This window comes from Scylla paramamosain, chromosome 38, assembly GCF_035594125.1.
Source record: "Scylla paramamosain isolate STU-SP2022 chromosome 38, ASM3559412v1, whole genome shotgun sequence".
Taxonomy (NCBI): Eukaryota; Metazoa; Arthropoda; class Malacostraca; order Decapoda; family Portunidae; genus Scylla; species Scylla paramamosain.
In genome coordinates this window covers 10,326,235-10,351,435 of record NC_087188.1, presented here as the reverse complement: position 1 = coordinate 10,351,435, position 25,201 = coordinate 10,326,235, and the positions used below count along the sequence as shown (strand labels likewise).

General features: G+C 44.6%; 1 protein-coding gene and 1 long non-coding RNA gene across 3 annotated transcripts in view; one reads left to right on the top strand and one right to left on the bottom strand.

Annotated features, from left to right (window-relative positions):
- The first annotated feature begins 303 nt into the window (after positions 1 to 303).
- Positions 304 to 13,514, top strand: LOC135091732 (uncharacterized). Of its 2 annotated transcripts, none has more exons than XR_010262610.1 (4): positions 304 to 405; positions 5,758 to 5,926; positions 7,872 to 7,945; positions 12,330 to 13,514. It is a non-coding gene; the product is annotated as an uncharacterized LOC135091732 (long non-coding RNA). The 2 variants fall into 2 exon arrangements; XR_010262611.1 differs by lacking the exon at positions 12,330 to 13,514 and adding an exon at positions 8,066 to 8,182.
- Positions 13,515 to 18,958: 5,444 nt separating this feature from the next.
- LOC135091908 (probable serine/threonine-protein kinase ifkA) overlaps positions 18,959 to 25,201 on the bottom strand; it is a 12,544-nt gene continuing 6,301 nt past the window's right edge. The window contains exons 4-6 of the mRNA XM_063989972.1: positions 21,073 to 21,232; positions 20,448 to 20,522; positions 18,959 to 19,029 (exon numbers count right to left, since the gene is read on the bottom strand). Coding sequence (XP_063846042.1) covers positions 18,959 to 19,029; positions 20,448 to 20,522; positions 21,073 to 21,232 — 306 coding nt within the window. The remainder of the gene's footprint in view (positions 19,030 to 20,447; positions 20,523 to 21,072; positions 21,233 to 25,201) is intronic.

Sequence of the window (25,201 nt, the reverse complement as noted above, 5' to 3'; positions counted from 1 at the left end):
CATATTTAACTTAACAGGAACAAAAAACACTTTTAAGAAGCAGTAAAAACTCAATTAGAAGCTGAAAGAAAAAAAGTCAGCATAAGGATCTGAAAAAGTGGACCGAAAAAACAAAACAAAACACCAGTATTTACATACAAACAAGTTGAAAATCATCTTAACAAATATAAAAAAAACACTTATAAACTAATTTTATATTTTAAAAAACCATAAAAAAAACTTACTTATAAGCCGAAATAAAGAAGAAGAAGGAAAAAAAAAAATCAAATTCTCGACAGGCTACGATACGCATACCCATTCTGGCGGCGACATCGGTAGAGGTGAGGCCGCCATTCTGACTCATCTATACCTTTATCAAAGCTGAACCAGGCAATGGCAGACACATCTCAACAGCGGATGCGAAAGGTTAGGCATGTGGCTCCATTTTGTGACATGATTGGTTTATAATATAAGTAAGAGAAGAGAGATGAAGCAGACAATGGCTAGTATTATAGGGAGGACCTTCATCTACGTCAGCCGATTCGCTTGCTTGCATTTAAAAAGAAAGTAAGTTTTAGAGGTTTTTAATGCTCTGTTGGCGTTAATTTGTTGATATTTTGTCATGGAAGTTTTGCCTTCAACAAAGAATAACAGGCGAATATTAATATACAGTGAGCAGCCACACATTACTACGCTATTTTTTTCGTTATCACCATTTAATGGTGATAAGAATTTAATCCCTATTTAATGGTGATAACAATTCACGAACCCCAAATCTGATTGTTTTACATGTTTTCACTTAGAGTTCCTTCCGTGAATTCACTGAGGGAGTCCACGCTTTCCTCAGCAGCCACCATGGAAGGTATTAGCTATGCAGAATCCTTGGCACCCACTGGGTAGGTGTGGTCAAACAAAAACACCCTAACACTCACCAGAGAAACAACTCATCACAGAGAGAGTTGAAACAACCGCTCCTCTACTACCCAGTCGCGGTGGCGGTACACTGACTGGTGTAAATAATACTTTATCCTCGTACTCTGAATATTTCAGGATTTTTTTTTTTGTTCATTTTCTTATTTTTAAAATTCTATTAAGTGTTCTTTTGGTAGTTTAAGAAAGGGTATTACGATTTTATGAGAGTTCATTTGTTGGACAAGTCTGACCAGAAAGGTATATGTTCGTTTTTTTTGGCTCTAACTTCGTCTTTATTTGTTTCTTAACACTAATATGAACTGTGTATGTAATCATTTGTATTAATGATACAAAGAGAAATAATCATTATCTTACAGTTGATATTTTTACAGCAATATATGCAGAAAATCTTTAAATGAGATAAATTTTCATAAGTTCCAGTAGATTCTCAACTACGTTCGGACGAAACCAGCGAGTCCTGCAGTTTGGATTCTGCAAAAATATAAAATAGACAGTAACAGACCTCAGATAGGCTATAAAACATTATAAAATAATCAACGGAAACTTAATAATCATAAATCAGGCACGAACAATGACGGACAGAAAAATGAGAAGGATAGTAAAGAGAGGACAGTGTTGCCAACTTGGGGATGAATCTCTGATGTCTGTGTCTGGGATCAAGGAACGTATAAGATAGAGTCCTTAGGTGTGATATAGGAGGAAAACGAGGAAGAGTAAGAAGGAAGAGGGAATAAAGTTTCTGTTCTTGCTTTTTATCAATTATTGCATCTATTCTTTTCTTCCTTCTTACTATAAACGTTCTTTTCCTCTTCAAAGAAGGAAAAAAAAAAGTTCCCTTTTCTCTTCCTCTATCTTATTCAGTTATCGCTTCCTCGTCAATTCTTCTTCCTCCTTCTCCTTATTTCTCTCTTATTATAATCTCCTCCTGACAAGAACTATAAGATAGAGAAGCAATTCTTTCATCCACAATATTCCCATTTCTTCACCTGTTCTTCCTTTCCTTCCTCCTCTTCTCCCCAGAACAAGAACAGTCATCCTCATCTCCTCTCCTTCCAGAAGAAGAGGAGGAAGTGGAGGAAAAAGGAACAATATTTTTTCCTCTTTTCCTCTTCTTTGTCCTACCTCCCCTCCTTTTTGCTTTCCTTCCCTCCTCCTCCTCCTCTCAGCAGGTGAAGAAAAAGACGATTGATTGATAGATTTACTGATGTATATAAAAAGCTGAGGAAGGCAGAGCCTGCCAGCCTCCCCCTGGGCATATTATGGAGCAAAATAGTTACAGGAAGAGGACTGTACTCTTTAAAGGCTATAAAAATAAAATAAAAAATTAGACATATATGTAGCTACCTAATCACAGCCTGAAGGACTGGCCAATGAAAGACTTGGTAGCACACACACTGCATCACCACCTGCGGGCAAACTTAGGATATTGTTTAAGAATATCAGTGAGCAAGACAGAGTTGATGAGCCATGAGACAAGGACAGGAAGGTCCTGCTGGTCCTGTGGCCTAAATGTAGCATTGAGTGAACACTTCATGATATAGTGTTGCAGTGTGTGATGCCTCGGTGCCACACAGATTCACTCATTAGAGGTTATTCAGAATGAGGGGTCATTTTAGGATGCCCAAGAAGGGCACACACACTTTACAGCACACACCAGGTGGGACAGTACTGTACTAATCTCACAAATACTTATAGCATTGTCACCATGTCCTGTGTCTCTCATAAGTGTAATCACACAGTTAAATAATGCTTAATTTTCCTCTTAACCTAACTGAGAGTGTACACTGAGCCAGGATCCACTGTGCTGTCCTGAAGGGCACACTGGGCCAGGCTGTCTGCCCTGTCATTAAGCTGGATGCCCACATGTGAAGGCTCCCCATATCCAGACTGTTCATGTTTACCATGACAGGTCAGTGAATGGCAGACGGGCAGGGTGTGGGCTGCTCATCCATGAATACATTTCCTCCAGTCAGTAAACTGCCACTAAGTTGTCTGGGTGGCTTCCTGCCCTCCAGTCCTCCATTAAGGCAGAGTTGTATGCCATTCTGAAGACTTCACATATTGTTGCTCTTCTTCTTTGTTGACAGTCAGGCTGCCTTGAATACACTCCAGTCTGCCTCTCCCACTCACTGTGATGTGATAAGTAAGTGTTGATCTCATCTGCATCACTGGAGTGACTGTCCATTTCACCTGGGTGCACTGGGATAGCTTCATCATGAATATGTCTTGCGACACACAGGGGAGCTGGTCACTCCTGGGCCGAGGCAGGGTGTGCATGTCAACACTGGCACGGTGAGGGTTCCATGTGGGTTGGTGTGGTAACTACTTCCAGGCATGCCTCTGCCATACCTACATGCTTTAGTACATTCAACACCTTTTGAAGATATGGGGTAACAGGAGCTCTGGGGGTGAGATACAGGATGTTCAGGTAACGTTTAAGTGAGGGAGAACCAGTGCAAATCATGCAGTTAATGGTGTGACATGTAATTTGCTGTGTCCTACACATAATGCTTGGCAGGTGCACCTCTGCTCTGAGGATCTCAATCTTAGCTCTTTGTGGGCATCCTAAAATGACCCCTCATTCTGAATAATCTCTAATGAGTGAATCTATGTGGCACTAAACTGTACCAAGACGGGTAGCATAGTCAGTGAGTGACCTGATGACTGAAATATGAAAAATCCTAAGGACTGGAATCCCAGTCCCCAGTCCCCAGGTCCCCACTGGCAAGACATGGACAGCATAGTCAATGAGTGACCAAATGACTAAAATATAGAACATCCTAAGGACTGGAATCCCAGTCCCCAGGCCCCTGCTGGCCAGCACCCTGAGTGGTGCTGCCTGAGGCAGACACAGGTCCCTAATGTAAGTGACCACGTGAATTGACTTCTTAAAGCTAAGTACTTAAGTGCTTGTAGGTCAGGTGTCTGGGGAGGGAAAGCTGAGCTGAGCACCTAAGTACTTGTAGGTCAGGTCTCTGGGGAGGTAACAATTCTGATAATGGGGACAATGCTGAGCTAAGGAGGCAGGGTGTAGTACACTGGAGGAGTATGTCATATTCATATGAGCTAAGGAGGCAGGGTGTAGTACACTGGAGGAGTATGTCATATTCATAGACTAGAACCTGGGTGCCCTGCAGCCCTAAGGGACTACATCTTGTGCATGTGAGCCAGGAAGGAGTCACAGCACTCTGTTCTTGCCTGCTGGTGGAGGTCTGTGAGGCAGCAGGCTGCACTGACCACAGCCTCCAGGGTCCTGCTACCTATACCGCTGATAGGCCCCAGTGTTTGCCTACAACTTAGAATCAGTGGCGTGAGTCTGGTAGTGTGGCCAGGTGGACACCTGTGAGCCCTCACAGGTACTGTGAATCCCTAGATGACATACACCAGTCCTCAGTGTGGTGTGGTGGCGATGAAGGAGCCTTTCATGGCAGTGTACCTTGTCCTCACACAAGTGATGGGGCACGGCATCCTGGCGGTTGAAACCACTGTGCATGGCAGGGATGGCCTGCACCAGGAAGGTGGGTCTTCAGGGTGAAATGGTCACTCAGCAGTGATCTGACAAGCAGGGTTTTTTGTCAGTGATTGTTGGTATATTGAGAAATACTACATAGTCTAGCCTACCTCCTTAGACATGTGAGGGAAGACTCTTCCCTGTGAGGACAGTTGTGTCTGTGCATCAAGGAAGCCTCTCAACCTAACACCACTACTACTGGAGGTGTGGTATCTTCCTAAGCCCCTGTGCCTGGCATTGAGATCCCCCATTATGGGACTGGCATTTCAGTGGGCATTTTTTTTTTATTAGATTTTTGTTGCCCTTGGCCAGTATCCTTCCTACATAAAAAAAAAAAAAAAAAAAAAATTACCACAGTCTGCTCCTCAAGGATATAATTAGGGAAGTTAGCTATATTGAAAGCCCCAGCATGAATGCATAAAAGAATATAACTGACAAAGAATATAACTTTTTCCATAATGTGAAAACAGACAGTAATGAAGTCTGTGCCCTCAGTGACACCCATTTCCCTGAGTGTAATGGGAACCCATTGACTAACATGTAGCCATCGCCCTACTGCTGCTATCCACACAACAAATGACACAAGAAGTGTAACCCCATATCTCTGGCACCTGCACCCTACCCCCTGTAAGGCAATAATACCAGACTTATGCATAAGGACACAGGCATGCAGGCCATTGACACTCCAGATTAAGGTGTAAAGGTCTAACCATCCATCTTGTGGGTATTGCTGCAAGCCCTGCACAAGTCACCTGCTGTGTGAGGCAGGCAGCTTGCTCCGTCACAGACTGCAGCACTGCTGTCCTGTGGCATCTCAATCAGGCTGGCATTGATGCAGACAGACACACCAAGAATAATGATGGCATGCTTCCTCTTGGCTTCACTGGGAACCAAAACAAGCCCCAGGAAGCCCTCAGTGACCAGCCTGGTGTAGGCAGTGTGCCCTGTGTGCACCTGCAGACATGGCTTGCTTCTTCCCTCTCTACACCTGGCCTGCAGCTCTGAGTGTTGCCTGACCAGGGCCACCAACTACTCACGCAACTGGGTGAGCTGCCCTCTGCCGGCCGTTTCCTGAAAATGGGTGTTGCATAAATATATTGCAGGCAAACAAAACAGAAATGACAAACCTCAGAATGAGCCTTGTTGATATCTGAGAAAAAAAAAGTAAAAAATAAATAAATAAATACAGACAGTCCCCCAAACTCTGTATTCAGACTTCTATTTTCAACTTTCAAAAACAAAACAATTTATGATTACTATCTCACTGGCGACTCACATCTAACAAATTCTCCCAGCAATTTTGACAACTGTAACTTCTCAAAACTTTTTTACAGATCCAGCTAGCTGTATACACAAGAGCATTTCTTTCAACTGTTGGCATGCTGCCTACCACTGTATCTTCAGATTCAGAGTCAGGCTCTGAACAAGTGGCCAAGGGATAATCTGATTTCCAAGTTGAGATTACGTCAAGAAACAGTGACTCATCTGCCTCACAATTACTAGGTGAGGGTAGTGAAAAAAATATGGGTCATTAGTCATTTTAAACTTTTCATGAGATTGTTTGCACTAGGATGGTCACAGTTCCCAGATTTAATCCTCAATTTGGTAAACAAATTTTCAAGGCAATCCTGATTAAGTGTATGGGTCAGTAGACACTACTCTGAGGCTCCGAGGGTCTGGCCAGAGTACTTCAGGCAATGAAAAGTTAATGAGCCAGCTGTCCGTGCTGTGCATGTGCACATGAGGTGGAGCACACACTTCTCATGGCTTTACATATGCTTTTATTTCCTTTATAAAGTCCATATGGCAAGATTTATTACTAATTACCCTTGAACAGCTTTATGATGAAAAGAACAGAACAATTAAAACAATCAGTCTTTCCACCTGATGTACCAAATCTAGTGTACAGACAGCTGTCTGTGTTAGCAAGCCTGCAATGGAATATTTGCTGCCACAGTGATGCTCATTACCTCAGCAGCAAGACTTAACCTCATTTTTGAAAAGCCCTTTTTACACATATGCTTATTTGTTACTTTAGGAGCAAACCTAATCTTTAGTTCATTATCCTTTACATAAGATTTCTTGACATGATCCCATGAAATGACATTCCCCCAGCCTTTATTCCATATTTCAAAATGGTGTTCCCGAGGCTTTTCAAAAGACGGGGCGAGTCATGAAAGAACTGTAGCTGTTCTCCACCGACTGTGAAAGAGGAACCTTCTTTGGTCATGCTAGGAGTCTGACACAGTGAACAGTGCATTTGATACATATTCCTTAAAAAATGACAACACCTTGTTGGATAAGTAGGCAGATGCATTCCTTATGAATTGGTGTGGGGTCTTCACCTCCCTGCCTGCCCAGCTGTTTCATTTTGTTCTGCAGCCTGTGGGTGATGTTTCATACAGTCTTCACCACTGGTGTTCCTGTGAACATGGAGTGTGTTACACATTGTCTCAATGGTTGGTTTAATGATCATTATATTACATCTACAGTATATATTTACTTATGCTCAGAATTGTCACTGGTGCAGGCATAAGAAAATATGGTAGTTTTTATTTGATGTCCTAGCCTTGTATGGTTTTACAACAGAGTTCTGGCTCAGCAAATATTTCCTTCACTTTGCTCCATGTTTACTTCACCCACTGTCTCTTCTGCTCAAATAAGTAATTTCTGCTATATCATGTCTTGCCATACTTTTTATTTAATACAGGTTTTTTGTAATAATTATGTCCCTTTTTTTTATATATTACAAATATTTTATATAGTATAAATAATCATTCTAAACTTTTGAAAACATCTCCATTACTTACTACATCATCCTCTACCAACAACAGTTGCTTGTGTGGGTTTTACAAAAAGATGTCCCATTAACATTCAATGCCAAAAAAAAATCAAGAACTCAATTTAAAAGTAATATTTGGATTTTTAAACATTTAAATGTTGGATTCAGCATTTCAAGACAGTGATGAAAGATAAAAGCAGTTTGTATATCCATTTCACAAATGAAAAGGCACAGATCTGATTTCCAGCCAAGTGGAGATGATGAGAACCTTGTTTCCCACCATGCAGCAGAGTCCATGCTGTGATGTATTTGCATGGTGTTCATCTTGACACCACCTGCCTTTTGGGAGTGGCCTGCATCTTGCTGTGGGCTCATATAAGCTGGTGATGATAACAAAGACACAGGGAACAACAAATATTACTAAAATCTTGTTTTTTTGAGCCTGTTACAGACTGGTCATCCTGCTGACCCTCACGAATATTTGGTGCACCATAATCTGTTGAAAAAGATATGGTGTTAGTTACTTTTAAAATACAGTGAAACACACGAGTGTCTATTAGTAGTGTATGGTTTGTAAAAGTACATACTTTGCTCATATCATAAAGAATGCAGCTTTTCCAACTGGCCATCTTGCAAAAAAAATTATTACATTTTTCTTACACTCAGCTACACCAGCGCTGGCCGGGTCATCACATGCGAGGGCAGCTGGGCCTCCTCGGACACACCTGAAAAGCACACAGGTATGGATTTCAGAACATTCTGAGTCTGTATATGGCAACGTTGTCATGAATAAAGATAAATGAAAATTTTAAAATCATGGATGAGGTAACATAGAATAGTGTAAATGTACTAACACACAGCACCACCTGCTTGCTGTGGCTGTGGTGGGATGGGAGGCTGCTGCTGGGGTGTGGGAGAGCCCCTGAAGGCTATGGGGAACACATCATCCCCTTCTCAATAATTTACTCTGCTGACCTACTTACAAGATGGGCTGCCCTTCCAATTTCGCCAATCTCTTTCGAGCATTACTATTTTGGCGTAGCAGGGCAGCCAACTAGGTAATCCAGTCATAACCGTCTGTATAAAGTACTCAGATTTTTGTAAGAAAATTGAACAACAGTTGTAGTTGTATTATACTTGTATACGTCAATATCATGTGATTATCACAGGAAATAGAAACATGTTTGTACACTGATGACAAGGATGTAGAAGAAGAGAGAACATCCGAGTCCTGTGAATAAAAGGTTAAGTTTTGTTTACATGATCTTGATCTTGATTTTGGTGCAATACATACTCGGGATTACTCCTGCACAGATCTGTGGAACGCAAATCCAGTAGGGAGGAAAAAAAAAAAAAAAAAAAAAAATAGACAAACAGAATAAATATAAAAAATATTAACAGTATCCTCCACATTAACTATTCCTACATCTGGCACTCCACACTTTCTCCAGAAGCGCAATCACAGCCTCAATCGTCCTTTTATTCATATCTACACACTCCCAGCAGCAGAGCCATCAGTTCTCTTCCGGTCTTCTCTACTCTTTCATTCCTATTATGCCCTAACTCGGTCAGAATCACTTGCATCATCTCTTTCCTGTCTCTCTCATATCTCTCACATTCCAGCACCACATGCTCCACCGTCTAATCCTCTCCCATGTCACACATCTGGCACACTTTGATGCGGGACTCCGACCATCTGCAATTCCTTGCAATCACATCCACACACTGTGCTCTCTCTCGGAACAGATCACCACCTTGGTTGAGAGTGGATATTTGTGAGGTTGTGGCTGTACTAGGTGGGTGCGTGTGGATGTCTGTGCGGGTGGGCATTTGTGAGGGTGTGGGTGGGTGAGTGTAAGAAGTGTGGGTGAATATTTGAGATATATAATGTATGTTTTAGAGAGAGAGAGAGAGAGAGAGAGAGAGAGAGAGAGAGAGAGAGAGAGAGAGAGAGAGAGAGAGACGATACAAAGAAACACTATTATTCTCAATGTTCCGTCGGGAAGGAGGAGGCGACATGCCGTCAGAAACAAAATAGCTGTGATCAGTGCACGCTCAGTCATCAGGGGCGAGGAAGCAAAATTTACGAGCCGTGCAGACAGATTTATCGGGGCAAAATGTACTCCTCACATCCTCCATCTGAGATTCCCGTCAGAAAACTATGAACGCAATGCTCGGGGGAGTTGTTTACGAGGGAGAAAATAGCATGTCAGATAGAAAATATTACGTCGTTGCTGTACATGAATTAAACCCATTGGAAGTCTGTGTCTTTCTTTATCTTTAGAGAGAGAGAGAGAGAGAGAGAGAGAGAGAGAGAGAGAGAGAGAGAGAGAGAGAGAGAGAGAGAGAAGACTGGCGCAATACGAGATGCTGCACTGCCCTGTCTGATTTGTTTTACGTGTCTCTGGAGCGCAAGACTTGAGGTTCGCCAAGTAAGGAGTTTCGTTCCCTGAGAGCTTTGTGCCTAGTGGCCGAGCTTGCGCCGCGAGGATGCTGAGGTACACAGGAGCGTATCGTCCTTGATGCAACTGACGTGAAGAAATTAATCGCTGACTGCTCTGCCATTGTGTTTAGATAATACTGTCAGGTATATCCTGGTACTTCTGCGCATTTTGAAACAGCGCATAATAGTTTGGTAGCTAAATGAAGCACTGACTATCCACTGCCACTTGTCACAGCATGAATATACAATGATAGTTATTTCTACCGTGTACTGTACGCCAGGCACGCTTTGCTCTTCATATGATCACATGCAGATAATCCTCAAACATTGCGTAGTAATATAACGTTTTATTATCATTTGTGCGCAATAACTGACGCTTCGTAACAACAGTATTTAGTTATATGAAGTTTTCTAGCATAAGTACGTACTTAATTGACGTTTCATAACATTAATGCGCAGTATTTTGACTTTTCCTAGAGTATGTTGTCATCGCCGGCCCAAGGAGGCTCGCACGCTAGATATTACTCGTGTGTTTCCACTTTCCTGCCCTTGCTTCATTCTCGGTCTGACAAGAGAGTTGTGAGTGTTTGCTTTCCACGTCTAGCGGTGAGGTGACTCAATGAGCACGCCAGCCATGTGTACCGAGTGTAACTGTTTGGTGAGTAGTGTGGGCACCAACTGTATTCTGAATCGCTTTGTTCTCTTAAATGGACTGTTTTCAAAAGCCAAAGATGATTAATCGGACTGTCGTGGGTGTGTTTCTAATTAATATAAAATCTTTGTTAAACTGTCTGGAGAATACTAAAAACAGACTTGGAATCACATTAACTTTCACTTCAGTGTGTTAACAGTAATGGAGATAAGACGTCGAGACGTTTGGGAATGCGGCCCCGGGCTCTGCGCCGCCACACTTCCTGCGGTGTGGCGACGCCCGCACCTGCTCGGCTGTGTGTTTATGAAAGCCTTTACTTATGTAGAGGAGTAAAGGCTAGAGCAGCGAAATGGTCTGTGAAGGATGTCACAAGCAATAATAGCAACGCTTCAGATTATTAAAGATACATTTGAGTGAAGGTCAAAAAAAAAAAAAGAAAGAAAAAGAAAAAGGGTTCTGAAGTGGCAGGCAACAATAGCTGTATAACGAGGTATCGAAACCTTCATTTGTTCAGGGAAAATGTTCATAGAGAAACACTCTCAGGGGATGCAACAAAGAACAATGGGTAGATACTTTTAAAACATTCATTATCCGAAAGAGCGGTGATAATTCCCGGGGGACAAGACAAACAACAATAGGAGGATATCAAACAATCCAGACCTTTATTTGCAGATGAGGAAGTTCAGAGGCTGAGAAACACTCCCTTGGGATATGAAACTGTGCATCCGCGGGGTGGGAGGTCGGTGGGAGGGGGCGTGGTGAGCGGGACAAGGGCGGCAAGCGTGCAGTGTTCGGAAACTCGGATCGATAAATTGATGAGACGAAGATTTGGATCCGATAGCGAGACATGAAAGGCGGTAAGAGGCAAAGACTTCATGAATGGCGGGCCAGTTGGGGAGGAACAACAGACGTCCTCGATCACGTTCCTCATCAGAGAGAGAGAGAGAGAGAGAGAGAGAGAGAGAGAGAGAGAGAGAGAGAGAGAGAGAGAGAGAGAGAGAGAGTTACAAAAAAACATCACACGAACATTATACAAACTTAACAATTAAGAACGGACAAATTTAACTTTAAATCTAGAAAAAAAACCTGATATTGATTAACTAGTTTACTGAATAACTTAGAGAGAGAGAGAGAGAGAGAGAGAGAGAGAGAGAGAGAGAGAGAGAGAGAGAGAGAGAGAGAGAGCGGTAGTCACAGTTAACACTCTCCCAAGTCCTTACATTAACACAGATTTACTCCCTACTACCGTGTTATGCCCTCTTGTACCCACGCCAATAAAATTAATGCGATTCTGGGTGTGTCTGAAGTACCTGTTCCTCCTTTTATCCTTCGCCACGGCCTTGCGTCCCTTCGTTATCCTGAGGAGTGCGTGGGACTGTCTTAGTAGGAACGGCATATCTGTAGCAGGAGGAGGAGGAGGAGGAGGAGGAGGAGGAGGAGGAGGAGTTAGTATATTAAAATCAGAGAGGAAAAGAAAGAAGAAAGATGAGATTGGGGATGCACACACACACACACACACACACACACAGAGAGAGAGAGAGAGAGAGAGAGAGAGAGAGAGAGAGAGAGAGAGAGAGAGAGAGAGAGGAGAGAGAGAGAGAGAGAGAGAGAGAGAGAGCAGTACGTTCTTAACAATTTCAATTTCTCGCATATTTTTTTGTACCTGCTCGTCTGTTTATACAAGTGCTGCGGGTGTCCGAGTGTTTGTAACAGCGAGGTTATGTGAAGTCACCTGGAGCAAGGTAATAAAAGGTAATGGACAGGTAAAGGAGATAAAGAGGATCATTAAATACCTGAGATATTTACAAAAAAAAAAAAAAAAAAAAAAGGAAGCTGCAGAGAGAGAGAGAGAGAGAGAGAGAGAGAGAGAGAGAGAGAGAGAGAGAGAGAGAGAGAGAGAGAGAGAGAGAGAGAGAGAGAGAGAGAGAGAATTTTGTTAGATTTTGTTCTTGATTACTTGTGAATTTATGCCTGCTTGTAATACGTGTGTAATCTTTTTTACTTGATTGTTTTTTCCTCACCAATTAAGATGATAAAGAAGAAAAAGAGGAGGAGGAAGAAGAAGAAGAAGAAGAAGAAGAAGAAAAAGAAGAAGAAGAAGAAGAATAGACAAGTAAATTAATAAGTTAAGATGAAAGCAAATAAAAAAAAATGATAGATGAGAGATGAGAGATTAAAACCACGCATACAAGAAGAGGAGGAGAAAGACGGAGAACAAGAAGAGAAGGAGAAAGATAAGAACAAGAAGAGAAGGAGAATGATGAATAACAAGAAGAGAAGGAGAAAGATGAAGAACAAGAAGAGGAGGAGAAAGATTAAGAACAAGAAGAGAAGGAGAAAGATGAAGAACAAGAAGAGAAGGAGAAAGATAAGAACAAGAAGAGGAGGAGGAGGAGGAGGAGGAGGAGGAGGAGGAGGAGGAGCAGGAAGAAGGCACAAGCTGCACCTAAATAAACTTCCCTACTCCGGTGCCTGTACGCCAGCACACGGTCGGTCTGTAGCACTGGCCTGGCGAGTTTCTAGTTTTATGACTCAAAAATTGGAACGTAAAATTGCAACGTCCCTGTAGCGCCGCCGCCCAGTGAGGACCTCGGCTTCTACTACTACAGGCACCCGGGGACGCGATACGCACCGAAATAAAATAAAAAGGCGAAAAAAAGTGAAAAAAAAAAATTAAAAGAAGGAAGGAAATATGAGAACATTGTGGACTGATATGCAAGTTTGTGGTTTTCTTTTTTGTTGGTTTGTCGTACGTGTAGAGAAGTTATAGTGTATTGAAAGAGAAAAATAAAGACAACTGCAATACGATAACAATGTGAAGAAAAGATAAAGAGAAGTGAAAGAAGAAAAGAAAACAGAAATAAGAAGCTTGTGGTTTATTTATACAAGTGTCTGATTTTTTTGTATACGAAGAAAAGTTCTAATACATATTGAAACAGAAAAATAAACACTATTACTTATAAGATGGCGTAACCATAGATAGGTACGGATAGGTAGGAACATTAAATCAAGAGACAATTTTAAATGTTTTCTGGTTATTATGAAAGTTTGTTTGTAGTTTTCGTATCCTACCGCTGACACCATTTTATGTTCTCTCTATCCTATCTATCTATGGTCACAGCGGCTAACTCAGACTTACGAGATATGATGGTTTTCAAGGTTTGGGTTTTATGTCTTTGAGAGGAGTTAATGAGGAAGAAATGAACAGAGGAGGAGAGGAAAGAATGAGAAAGAAAGATGGAGAGAGAGAGAGAGAGAGCCGGAGAAGGAGAGAATGAAGAAGAGAGAGAGAGAGAGAGAGAGAGAGAGAGAGAGAGAGAGAGAGAGAGAGAGAGAGAGAGAGAGAGAGAGAGAGAGAGAAAATGAGGAAAAAAGATCGAGAGAGAGGAGGGAAGGAGAAAATGAGGAAGAGAGATCGGGAGAGGAGAAAAAGAGAGAATGAGAAGAGACGGAGAGAGAGAGAGAGAGAGAGAGAGAGAGAGAGAGAGAGAGAGAGAGAGAGAGAGAGAGAGAGAGAGAGAGAGAGAGAGAGAGGAGAGGAGAGAATGAAAAAGAGATGAAGAGAGAATAGGAAAGGAGAAAATGAGGAAGATAAATGGAGAGAAAGTAGAGGAGAGTAGAGGGTGATAAAGAGATGGAGAGAGGAAGAAAGGCAAGAATAAGGAAGAGATTGAAAGAAGGGAGGAAAGAATGGGAGCAGAAAGTAAAAGGAGAGTTGGGAAGAAAGAGAAGGAGAGAATACTCGTAGTTATGACGTTACTAGCGATGGAAGACTATTGGTACTACTGCATCTATATTTCCAGTACTAAGAGTTCTCCTTAATAGCGATCTTACCCAATGACAAAGGGCCGCTCACCAACAATAGGGCCAGGAGGTAACCATAGGCTGCCTCACAATACAGCCCACAATTTTGAGTTTTACATCTTCATCTCACGCTTTCATATTGTAATGCACGCTTGAGCTCCCTCCCTCCCTCTTTCTCTCTCTCTGCGTAGGAGAAGAACCATTTTGCATCCGTTTCCATTATAACATGCAACTTTCCTACGTTTTCTATTCACGGTGGCTCAGGAATAGAGGGAAAGATAAACACCAGCTGGAAAACAGACACACACTCTTTGCTTCCACATACGACACGTGAAGTCAGTGTAGCGTAAACAGAGGCGGATAAATGCTTCGCTAACGCTGGCTGGGGGGAACGGGGGAGGAAAAAAAGTTGCTTCGGGTTTACAAGTGGGCGAACTTTGTAACGAATTACTGGGAACTGCAGTAAAGGGAGAGTGTGTCTGGGATGTCTTGGCGTGCTGCTTTCCTGCGTGTCTCAATTACGTGTTTATGGTATTTAGGTGTTGTGTGTGTGTGTGTGTGTGTGTGTGTGTGGTCGGGAGAGAGAGAGAGAGAGAGAGAGAGAGAGAGAGAGAGAGAGAGAGAGAGAGAGAGAGAGAGAGAGAGAGAGGAATTTTCGTTTTTGACATTGATGAACAGAATCTCTCTACAGAACAGACCACTGCTCTCTCTCTCTCTCTCTCTCTCTCTCTCTCTCTCTCTCTCTCTCTCTCTCTCTCTCTCTCTCTCTCTCTCTCTCTCTCTCTCTCTCTGGTCATGGTGAAGGTCGCACACAATCTATATTCAACTCTTGCTTAATTTTTTTGGGTTTTGTTTTTGCTTCACACTATCACTGCTCAATGAAGGCATCGAATAACAATTTTCCCCCACAGACTGCTATTAACATTTAAGGGGCGTTGATTTTGTTATTTTATATTTGTATGTTTATCTCATCATGATCTGCACGTCACGCTTGATGCGGAGGAAGCGGACGCCTGCTGTCACCTGCGCGTCCTCCTAATTAGCGGTGTGATCATGGGCCAGGTAGAAATCACACCCAGGATGTGACGCGACCTTCACGTTAGGTTATCTTGTACCAACAACAGCAGTAGTAGCAGCAGCAGTCGCAGTGGTATCCGGATTAGTATTGTAGCAGTAGTATGTAGCAGTGGTGGTGGTAGTAGTGGTAGTTGTAGTAGCAGTGGTGGTAGTGGTGGTGGTGGCAGTGGTGGTTGTGATAGTGGTGGCAGTGGTGGGGGTGGTGGTCCAGGGAGGACAAGAGCAGTAGTTGGAATGGTGAGGGGCAGGTCGCAGCAGGTCGGGGCGGGGCGACACAGAGGTGATCAGGATGGGAGGGGCGGGAGGCAAAGGAGCAGCGGGAGGGGCAGGGGTATGTGATTGAGGTGAGTTAGGCGGGAGGCAGGGGCGGAGGGGCGGCACTGAAGTGACCCCAACAGGAGGGGAAGGAGAGGCGGGGACTGAGGTGAGTCGAGCGGGAGGGGCGGGACTGAGGTGAGCCCGGCGGGAGGGGCGGGAGGGGCGGGACTGAGGTGAGCCGGGCCGGGGCGGGAGGGCGGTGCACCGGTGTGGCGCGGTGGCCGGACGCCCCACAATCAATACGGCCCACGCCCCTGGGCGGACCCACGGCAGCAGCACCGCCGCCACACCGCCCAGCCACCGCCCAGACCCTGCCAGCGCCGCGGCGGCCGAACACGCGCTGCCGCTGCTCCGCACAGGGCACAGTCTTTTATGTTGTTTGTGTTTGTTGTCAGGCTTTTGTACGGTTTGTTGGAAACTGCACCTGGCTCGCCAGATCTACCACCCACTCTCTCGCACCACCACACCCACGACAGCACCAAACACTGACTGTTTACTTGCCGCTTTACGGACGCACCGCATTCTGACTTGAGTTAATGTGTTTTTCCTTTACGTGTGTTGCACCACGACAACTGCTGGCTCCTCGGCCAGCGGCACCTGCACCTTGCACCTGCACCACTTGCACCTCCACCACCACCACCACCTCCACTACCACCTAAGCCACTACCACCTCACGTGCACCGCGCCCCGGCAACGCCCACCGTCACCCCCGCTCCTGACAGCGGCAGCAGCAGCATCAGTAGCAGGAGCAGCGTGCACCTCAGCCTGGTGGGGGCGTCAATAGTGAAGTAAGGGGGCGGGTGGGAGACGCGCTCCTTAAAGCTGCAGTCACACACCCCCACGCGGCAGGGCCCCGACACGCCACTCCCGCCCCTACGCAGCCCCGCCGCGAGGACCGCCTCTCCCTGCACCACCTGGCTCATATTGATTGTGATACCTGAATGTGATGAGTGAATAATTGCCCCAATAACACCTGCTCGCACACTAAGTAATGTCTGACCACACCACCACTGATATGCACGCGCAATGATGAAACTGTAAACGTCTTCCTTCATAATATTAGTCAAGAAAACCCAGGATCACCCATTAAGAAGCACAACTGCCACGTTTGTATCTTCCAGTGACGCACAAGTTAAAATATTGCACACACATCCGTGGCTCCGTAGTGTAGGAATGAACTTGTCTGTCCCAAGAGAAAAAGCTTGACACGAGGCAGGAGACCGTCTGATGAGGACGGGGAGCGAGCGACGACAAACACTCGAGGCGCCGTGAGAGCCACGCCGCCACACCTGCCACACTCCACCTCCCTGGCACCCCGCCGCCAGGCACTCGCTCACCATGGCACTCGCCGGACGCCGCGGCCCACCACATCTTATGCACCTCACAACGCGAGGGAAATGAGCTGTCCTTGCTGACCAGTTCCAAGTCTTCCCCCTCACGTGTCCACTTGTTTGTTTGCCGTGAGTCCTCGGCGAGTCGCTCTGATAAGCTTGATCAGAAACCTCATTATACGATAGGCAACCCGACACCAGGGACTCGCTTCCTGTGCACGTCCAGGGAGCGTCAGCGTCTTCCTCATCCACAGTGCTGACATTCTTCCATTACATGACATAAGGTATTTCCTCCAAGGCTTCCTGACAAGACTTCCCCCGCACGCACGCAGCACGCACACCACCACCACCACCACCACCACCAGGGTCGCGATGCTACATGTCCCCACAAAGTAAAACACCGCCTCTTCCCTCCCCCCAAGTTGGATGCTGAGACGCACACTTGTGAACACTTCAGCTTGGAATGATGAAGAGGAATGAAACTGTCAACATTTTTTCCTTCGCCTCATGCGGAAGTTTGAGAGGCATCTTCTAATATTTCTAAGCTTTTGTTACATTACAAAAAGGTGGCAATCGGGACATTTTCCTGTGGGAGCTCAAATCTGGAAGCCGCAAGAGGCTGTCTAGTAGTAGATCAAATTTTGTAGTGTGAAGGAAATTTTTGTTATTTCCTGTGAAATATTTTTGATTACCTGATTGGAAATATTCTATAAAAGTAGATTTACTGTACCTATAAGTTTGTGTAGCGAGTATGATAGATCTATATGCTAGAGAGTAAGCACACAGTAGACATTGAAAGCTATTTTGTAACACTGAACAAAAGCCCGAGGAGACAGGCGCTGGCAGGGGACTGAAGTAAACATTTGAAACCCACTCAAAGCCCTGAACTCTGAAAAAAAAAGAAAAAAAAATTGCTTCTGGCTTAACATACGTAGCTTTCCGCAACTTAAGGGTGTGAAACTTGGCTTCCAAGAGTTAAGTGGCCTTAGACACAGCTGTAAGTGGATTACTGAAGTTCATCAACGCACTTATGCACAGGTCTTGTGCCGGAAATTGCCGAATATTGCGAGTGCGCGCAAAAAATGTCTTCTGTTTAGTATAGTGTGGCAGCCATGCTCCCAAGACCCGCGTGAATCATGAGTACCTGTGCTGAAGGTAAGTCACCTGTCCTGTCTTTGTTACCTGGTGTGTGTGTGTGTGTGTGTGTGTGTGTGTGTGTGTGTGTGTGTGTGTGTGTGTGTGTGTGTGCGTGTGTATTTTGCATGCGCGGGCGCGGGTTGGAGGGGGCGTGTGTGCGTGTTACGTACGCTGAAGCATGTCACCACAGCCCGACCAGCCAGCACACACGGCCCGCCGCGTCCCGTCACCCGGCACGCTGCAGTTACCTCAACCGGTCCGAAATCCGGGATTATCACTCCTCCCAAAGTCCCATTTCCTTATTCAAATGCAAGTGAGCGAGGCGGCGGCAGAGCGGCGCAAGATGCCTCCCAACTGGTGCACGTGTCTGGCGAGGGCGTGCTTGGCCTGCGGAAATAAGACGAGGCCCTCCCAGTGGCAACATCGAGATGGGTTAGGACGCGCGGGGCGACTCGATGACAACTGGCGGGCTTTATCACGGCGATTAGAGGACATTACACGCGGAAAATTAACTGGCAGTGGAGAGGATAAGAGGGAGGCAAAGTGAGGCAGGTGAGGGTGGCGGCGCGAGATGGAGGGACGGACTGGCCAGGGAGGGAGGGAGGGACAGGTTGTGGTGGTGGTGGTGTGTTTGGTGTGGTGGAGGAGGCTTACGATGTACCTGCTCCCCGCCCTTCCTCCACCACACACACGCACACACACACACACATACATACACACACACGATACAACGTCACACACAAACATGAGAAAAAATAATCGTGCCGTGTTGCTGGGCGGAACACATGCATGTCATCCAGTCCATAAGAGTCGCCCACACACACACACACACACACACACACACACACACACACACAGAGACACACTTATCATACCGTGAAGTCCCATGCCGCGTGTTGCAATGGTGAGGACGAGAGCAAGGACAATTAACCCTCATCTTGCATGCCGCCGTGGGGAGGGGCGTGGCGATCAGAGGGCGTGCGGACGTTACTCAAAATCTCCTCAGCTCACACGGCAGCGTCCCTCCATCCTCTTCACTGTGTTTGCTCGGCCAGTCCCGCCCTCCAGGGAAAAGCACATGTGTCAACAGTGTGTTATTGTACACCACAGGCCCACGCTGACCGAGCCTTGATAGAGCGGTTGTCTTGTCCCTCACTTCCTCACCTCCCTTCATTCTATTCCTTTACTCCTTTATCTCCTCACCTCGTTTCTTTCTGTTTGTTTAATCCTTTACCTCCTCACCTCTGCTTTCTGTTCCTTTATTCCTCTGCCTCCTCATCTCTTTTCCTTCCGTTCGTTGTCTTTCCCCCATGTACTCTCAAACGTTTCAGTGAGACTTCCAACATGTTCTGAAGTTACTGTTATTTTCAAGAGTGTTTTCGCGACTCTTGTGATACCATCAGTAGGAAAACACCAATGAGAAACTGACTAATAACCTTTGTGGCCTTTGAAAGTAGCTCTTATGAAAGAATAAAGCGTTTTAAGATACAAGGCTTAAATCTTACTTGAGTCTCTGGCCTCTCCCACGTGTTTGTCAGGTCTGGTTAAGTTGGGCAAGGTTACGTTCATGAAGCAGTCCCTCTTGAGTATTGAACTGTATTCTCATGGCCTACATCTCCCACGCGAGGGTCGGTTGGCTAGATTACACAGCATACTTGATCTCGATTGGAAAATGTAGCGGTGTAATTAGCAGCTGATTATTGGGGGCAACGTTAAGTGCGGTCACATTTGCATAAAGCATTGCCTAGCTGCAGCTGATAGCACGCCGCATTACCATAGCAATGAAGGGCGCTTTGTATCCGATAAGGACTTAGTTATTCGACATGTAACGCGTGCAGAGAGAGAGAGAGAGAGAGAGAGAGAGAGAGAGAGAAGGGTGGCTGGGAGAGGGGGGAAGACATGTTTAAGCATGAAAGTCACAATATTACGTCTTCTTAACCACAAAGAACGCACTAAGTATTTATAATGTAGATACACTGCATTCAGCACCCGTTTAGTGGTCAAGAAGTCAATGCAGGTCAAAACAGACACTTAAAGAAGACGTGACTTGAGTCCAGATTCAGAAACTGGTTTGATTACAATGAAGACTCATAATTGCTCCTCCGTGCTGCTGAAGAGCTCTTGATCTTGATCTTAGAAGCGAACTAAAATCTTTAAGTACACGTAACCGAACCTGAGACGTGAGATTGAAACTAGATAACTTAGGAGGAAAATAATAACAAAATTGAATCTGTCCTTAAGAACATCTAACTGATTCTTAGAAACTGAAACCCGGAAACCTGCAAAGGAAAAGAATGAGGGGAAGCTCGGTATAGCACGGCCCAGGTAACAGTGTGAGGTGAGGTGAAGTGAGGAGACGAGCCACGGGGTTAATAAACTCATAAACCTCCACATATATATATCTGTCCCATAAACTTGTGAGTAATTGCAGCTGTGTACCTGTCCCCACGCTGCCACGCCCCCACGCCTCCACCACTCACCTGCCCCGCCACACGAGCACACACAGGCGACAAAAACAGGTGTGTGCATGACAGGTGTGATGGCGTAAGAGATGCCTGCAGAAATGGGTGGGGTGGGTGGCTGGGTGAGATAATGGGTTTTCCGGAGATGAGGTGAGGGGGCGAAGGGGGGTGATGGGTGGGGTTTGTGGAAGGTGACCACACCCATGCCTCCTTCACCTTGCCCTTGAACGCTGCAAAACTAAACCCCTCGGCTACGGCAGGTGTCGATGCGAGGCCACAGGTGAAAAATGCCAGGCTGAAAATGATGATAAATATTACATGAGGGAGAGAGAGAGAGAGAGAGAGAGAGAGAGAGAGAGAGAGAGAGAGAGAGAGAGAGAGAGAGAGAGAGAGAGAGAGAGAGAAATAAGAGAGAAAATAAAAGTTGTTTAAATGCGACAAATTTTCAACACGACTTAAAGTTTTTAGAGTCATTACATGTATAATACTTAGGTTTCATACCAGAATACATTAATAGTCTTCAGGTTTTCCTTTAATGTGTTGTGTGGGAAAATTAATTGATATTCTGATGTGTGAAGGTTGTTAAGTTAATTTAGTTTAATACATTTTCTTCTTTTTTTTTTGCTCTTGTTCTTGATCTTACTCATCATCATCATCATCATTGTCTTGGTCTCTTGATCATCACCATCACCACTGTCACCATCATTGTCGTGGTCCTCTTTACTATCATCATCATTATCATCATCATTGTCTTGTTCTCCTGTATCATCACCATTATCATCATCATCATCATCATTTTCACTCTGCAGGGAAAACAAGGATGAAGGTTAAAGGAACGATACTTATTCCTGCTTAGTGGCACGAGTCTCCCTTGCCTTATAGAGAAGAGGGAGGGAAGGGGAGAGGACGCATGGAAGGAGAGAATGGAGGAGGCGGAGAGAGGGAGAGAGAGATGGGAGATAGGCATGGGGTGGAGGTGAAGAGCGAGAGAGGGAGGGAAGGAGGAAGTGGAGAGAAGGCAGAAATAAAGAAAGAGAGAGAGAAGGTAGAGAGGAGGCGGAGAGAAGGGGGAAGGAGGAAGGGAGGGAAGGAGCTGGCGGAGGAGGGAGAGACGGGGTAAGAAGAAAGGGAGAGCGGGGAGGGGAGGACGGCCGTAGGGGGAGAGGTGGAGGGATCTGGAGGGAGAGAGGAAGTGCACTTATCATTTTCTCATTTATAATTCTTTTAATATTAAAGCTATTTAACAAGTAACTATCAAGCAATACTGACAAACTTTTTACGTAACAACTAAACAAAATGACTAAATGATAAAGTAAAACAAACTATAACTACCACAGAAACAATGTCTTAAACTATCGAACAAGGCATTGATATCCGCGTCCGCCAATCAGCATACCGGTTATGGTGTCACGTGATAATGAACCAATAGAAACTGAGACGCGGGAAGGCGGGGGGTCGGGACACCTCGCCGCGCCACCTATTCAAATCACAAGGCGGGAAGAGATGGCTGCTGTCTGTTTTTACTCTTTTTTTTCTGTGAATTTTCAAGCCTCGTGTCCTTGCCTCCCCCATCAGCAGTGAGATGTAAGTGTTGAGAGTAATTTACGCTTATTAAGATGTATAGAACGTGATTATATGTCTTGTTTATGTGGTTATTTGTAGTTTTCTCGTATTTATATTTTCACCATATCTTCAAGCCTTGTGCCTCCCACGCCATTCATTTAGGCTATCATGGAACCTGAGAACCATTTTGCATTTATTATGATATATGGGAAGTGATTATGTATGTTTTTTTTTTTTAAGTAATGATTTAATCAAATGGAATCAAATGGAATCAAAAGCTTTTCGTCTCATCAACTCCTCTCCTCTAAGTGATTGTCTTCAGCCTCTCTCTCACCGCCGCAATGTTGCATATCTAGCTGTCTTCTACCGCTGTTTTCATGCTAACTGCTCTTCTGATCTTGCTAACTGCATGCCTCCCCTCCTTCCGCGGCCTCGCTGCACAAGACTTTCTTCTTTCTCTCACCCCTATTCTGTCCACCTCTCTAACGCAAGAGTTAACCAGTATTCTCAATCATTCATCCCTTTCTCTGGTAAACTGTGGAACTCCCTGCCTGCTTCTGTATTTCCACCTTCCTATGACTTGAATTCCTTCAAGAGGGAGGTTTCAAGACACTTATCCACCAATTTTTGACCACTGCCTTGACCCTTTTAAGGGACTGGCATTTCAGTGGGCATTTTTTTTTTTATTGATTTTTGTTGCCCTTGGCCAGTGTCCTTCTTACATAAAATAAAAAAAAAAAAAAAATCTTTTCCCTCCGCCTTCTTTTCCTCACGTCAGTAATTTTGTTCGGCCGCTCAAGTCTCAGTTAGCGATCCATATATAAATATTTCCTGCCGGGCGTGGCGTCAGGCGTCCCTCAAGGGTGTGATAAGTTAGCATTCTCACACACGAGGGAGGCGGGCGGCGAGCGGAGTCTCACGTCGTATAAATGTAGATAAATGATGTTGAATTTTGTAAGGACTGGAGTGACGGACGGGCTGAGATGCTGAGTACCTCCCACGGCGGTAGGTAGCTGATACATTAACAAGCACTAGTTAAACCCAAGGGACATTAGCGTCACACTTTGGATTATATCTTGCTGAAGCGCCATTTAGCCAGCAGTTATTTACGATCATTCTCCAAGTTACAAGTTCTTTGCTTTAATTTGCTTTAATTTGTTTTAGTTTCTCGTTCTAAACCCGGCACTGGATCACGTGATGTGGGGGTGGTGGGGGGGGAAGTAGGTGGAGGTGGAAGCGGGTGAGAGGGAGGGAGAGGTGGAGGAAACGAGGGATGGGGAGGAATGGAGGAAAGGTGGAGGATGAGGCGGGCGGGAGGGGTGGAGAGAAGGAGGGACGGAGAAAACCGGTGATCCCAGAGAGAGAGAGAGAGAGAGAGAGAGAGAGAGAGAGAGAGAGAGAGAGAGAGAGAGAGAGAGAGATTAATAGGACTCTTGCAATATCAGAAGCCTAAATAATGCTAATGGGTGGTAGGACGTGAGGGAAGGATGCATGAAGGATGTGGGGCAGGAGGCGGAGAGGGATGAGGAGGGAGTCCCTGAATTTAATGATCCAGGCAGGAACGTCATGCAGATGGACCTAGCCATGCATGTCTAAATGAAGCAAGAGACGCGTAGGATACAAAGGTAGGAGGCGTAGGATCTCTGGTATTTCCTTCGAGGCTACATGAAGAGAAAAGAAAATAGATATTGCGATAATTTTTTGGTTTACTACTACTACTACTACTACTACTACTACTACTACTACTACTACTACTACTACTACTACTACTACTACTACTACTCTGAATAGGATGTCCAGCATTGATTTACGAGGCTTGCTAGAAGTCGGGACATTTTGTAGGATATGTAAAAGGTGCCCTAAACTTGCTGTAGTTTAATAAAGGTTGGTCATTAGAAAGGTACTACTCTAAGCTTGCTAGGATCTTGTATAAGCTTGTGGGTTATTGCAAAGATGCCCTAAACTTGCTAGAGGTATCTGAAGCTTACTAGGAGTCTGAGTAACCTTGCAGGATATTAGATATTACTGAAGTGTTTATAGAGAGAGTGTTAAGATCAAGAGACATTGCAGGTGATAAAGCAGGCTGTGGTTGTCAGGAAGTCATGCCGAATACTACTACTACTACTACTACTACTACTACTACTACTACTACTATTACTACTACTACTACTACTTATGACATTGTATTCTTTATTATTTTCACTTACCGAGTTCCTACACATATAAATTAATTGGGCGACAGCTTCTCTGCACATCCAGGGTTGGGTTTCTCAGGATTCCTTCCATATTTTAGACAGAAGAGAGAGGGAGAGTAAAAAAAAAAAAGTGATGTGGCATTAGAGTCAACAGCGCAATTTTGCAGAATCTTGTCGGAAAGCGGATTGGATTCTGTCAGTTTAATAGCTTCGTAATTGCTTTATGAATAAAATTTTCCTTGGTGTAGTAGCTGGTGGCGTTAGCAGGCGTGGCTCTCTGACGTGCTGAGAGAGCGGCAGTGACGGGGAGTGCCTGGGAGATCTGGGGAAAGGAGAACATTTTTTTTTAACTTGTGTTTGTATGAATCGAGAGTTTAAAATGTCCAGCGTAAATAATGGAAAGAAAACGAGGATTCCTGCTTATGAGTTAATGGTTTGAATTGTCCACCCTTAAAAAAAAAGAAAAAAAAAACTAACTAAATGAATAAGTGAATAAATATAAATCCTTTGCACCATTTTGCTATGAATTAACCAACAAATGCACAAACCCAAACACTCAACAGCTTCTTCCGCATTGTAATAGCGAATAACAGTGATTCATTGCGTCATTCTCCTATGAATCAACCTCTGAATGAATATTTACTTTTTGTCTGCTTATAAAATCACCAAAAAAACTACATCCTCCTGGTGTTTTGATGAAGGACAGGTGTTCATTGCATACTTTTCCCATGAATGAGCTTAAGAATGCATGACTTTCAATACGTGATAGTGAGGCATCAAGGTTCCTATTCTAAAAGACTGTGCTCTCTCGCCTGGACCATATTTTAAAGGCCGCAGAGATATTTAGCAGGGTTTTCAGGGGTGCTACTCGTGTCAGTAATGTAGAAATGTTGTTAATCTGTCACTAGAACAATAGAAATACCTTTAAAAGACCGCGTAACTTCAACTAGAGCCTTTTGAAAATAATAAAGGTGCGGTGCGTAACTGTTTCAGAATGCAGTTCTAAGACAGAGG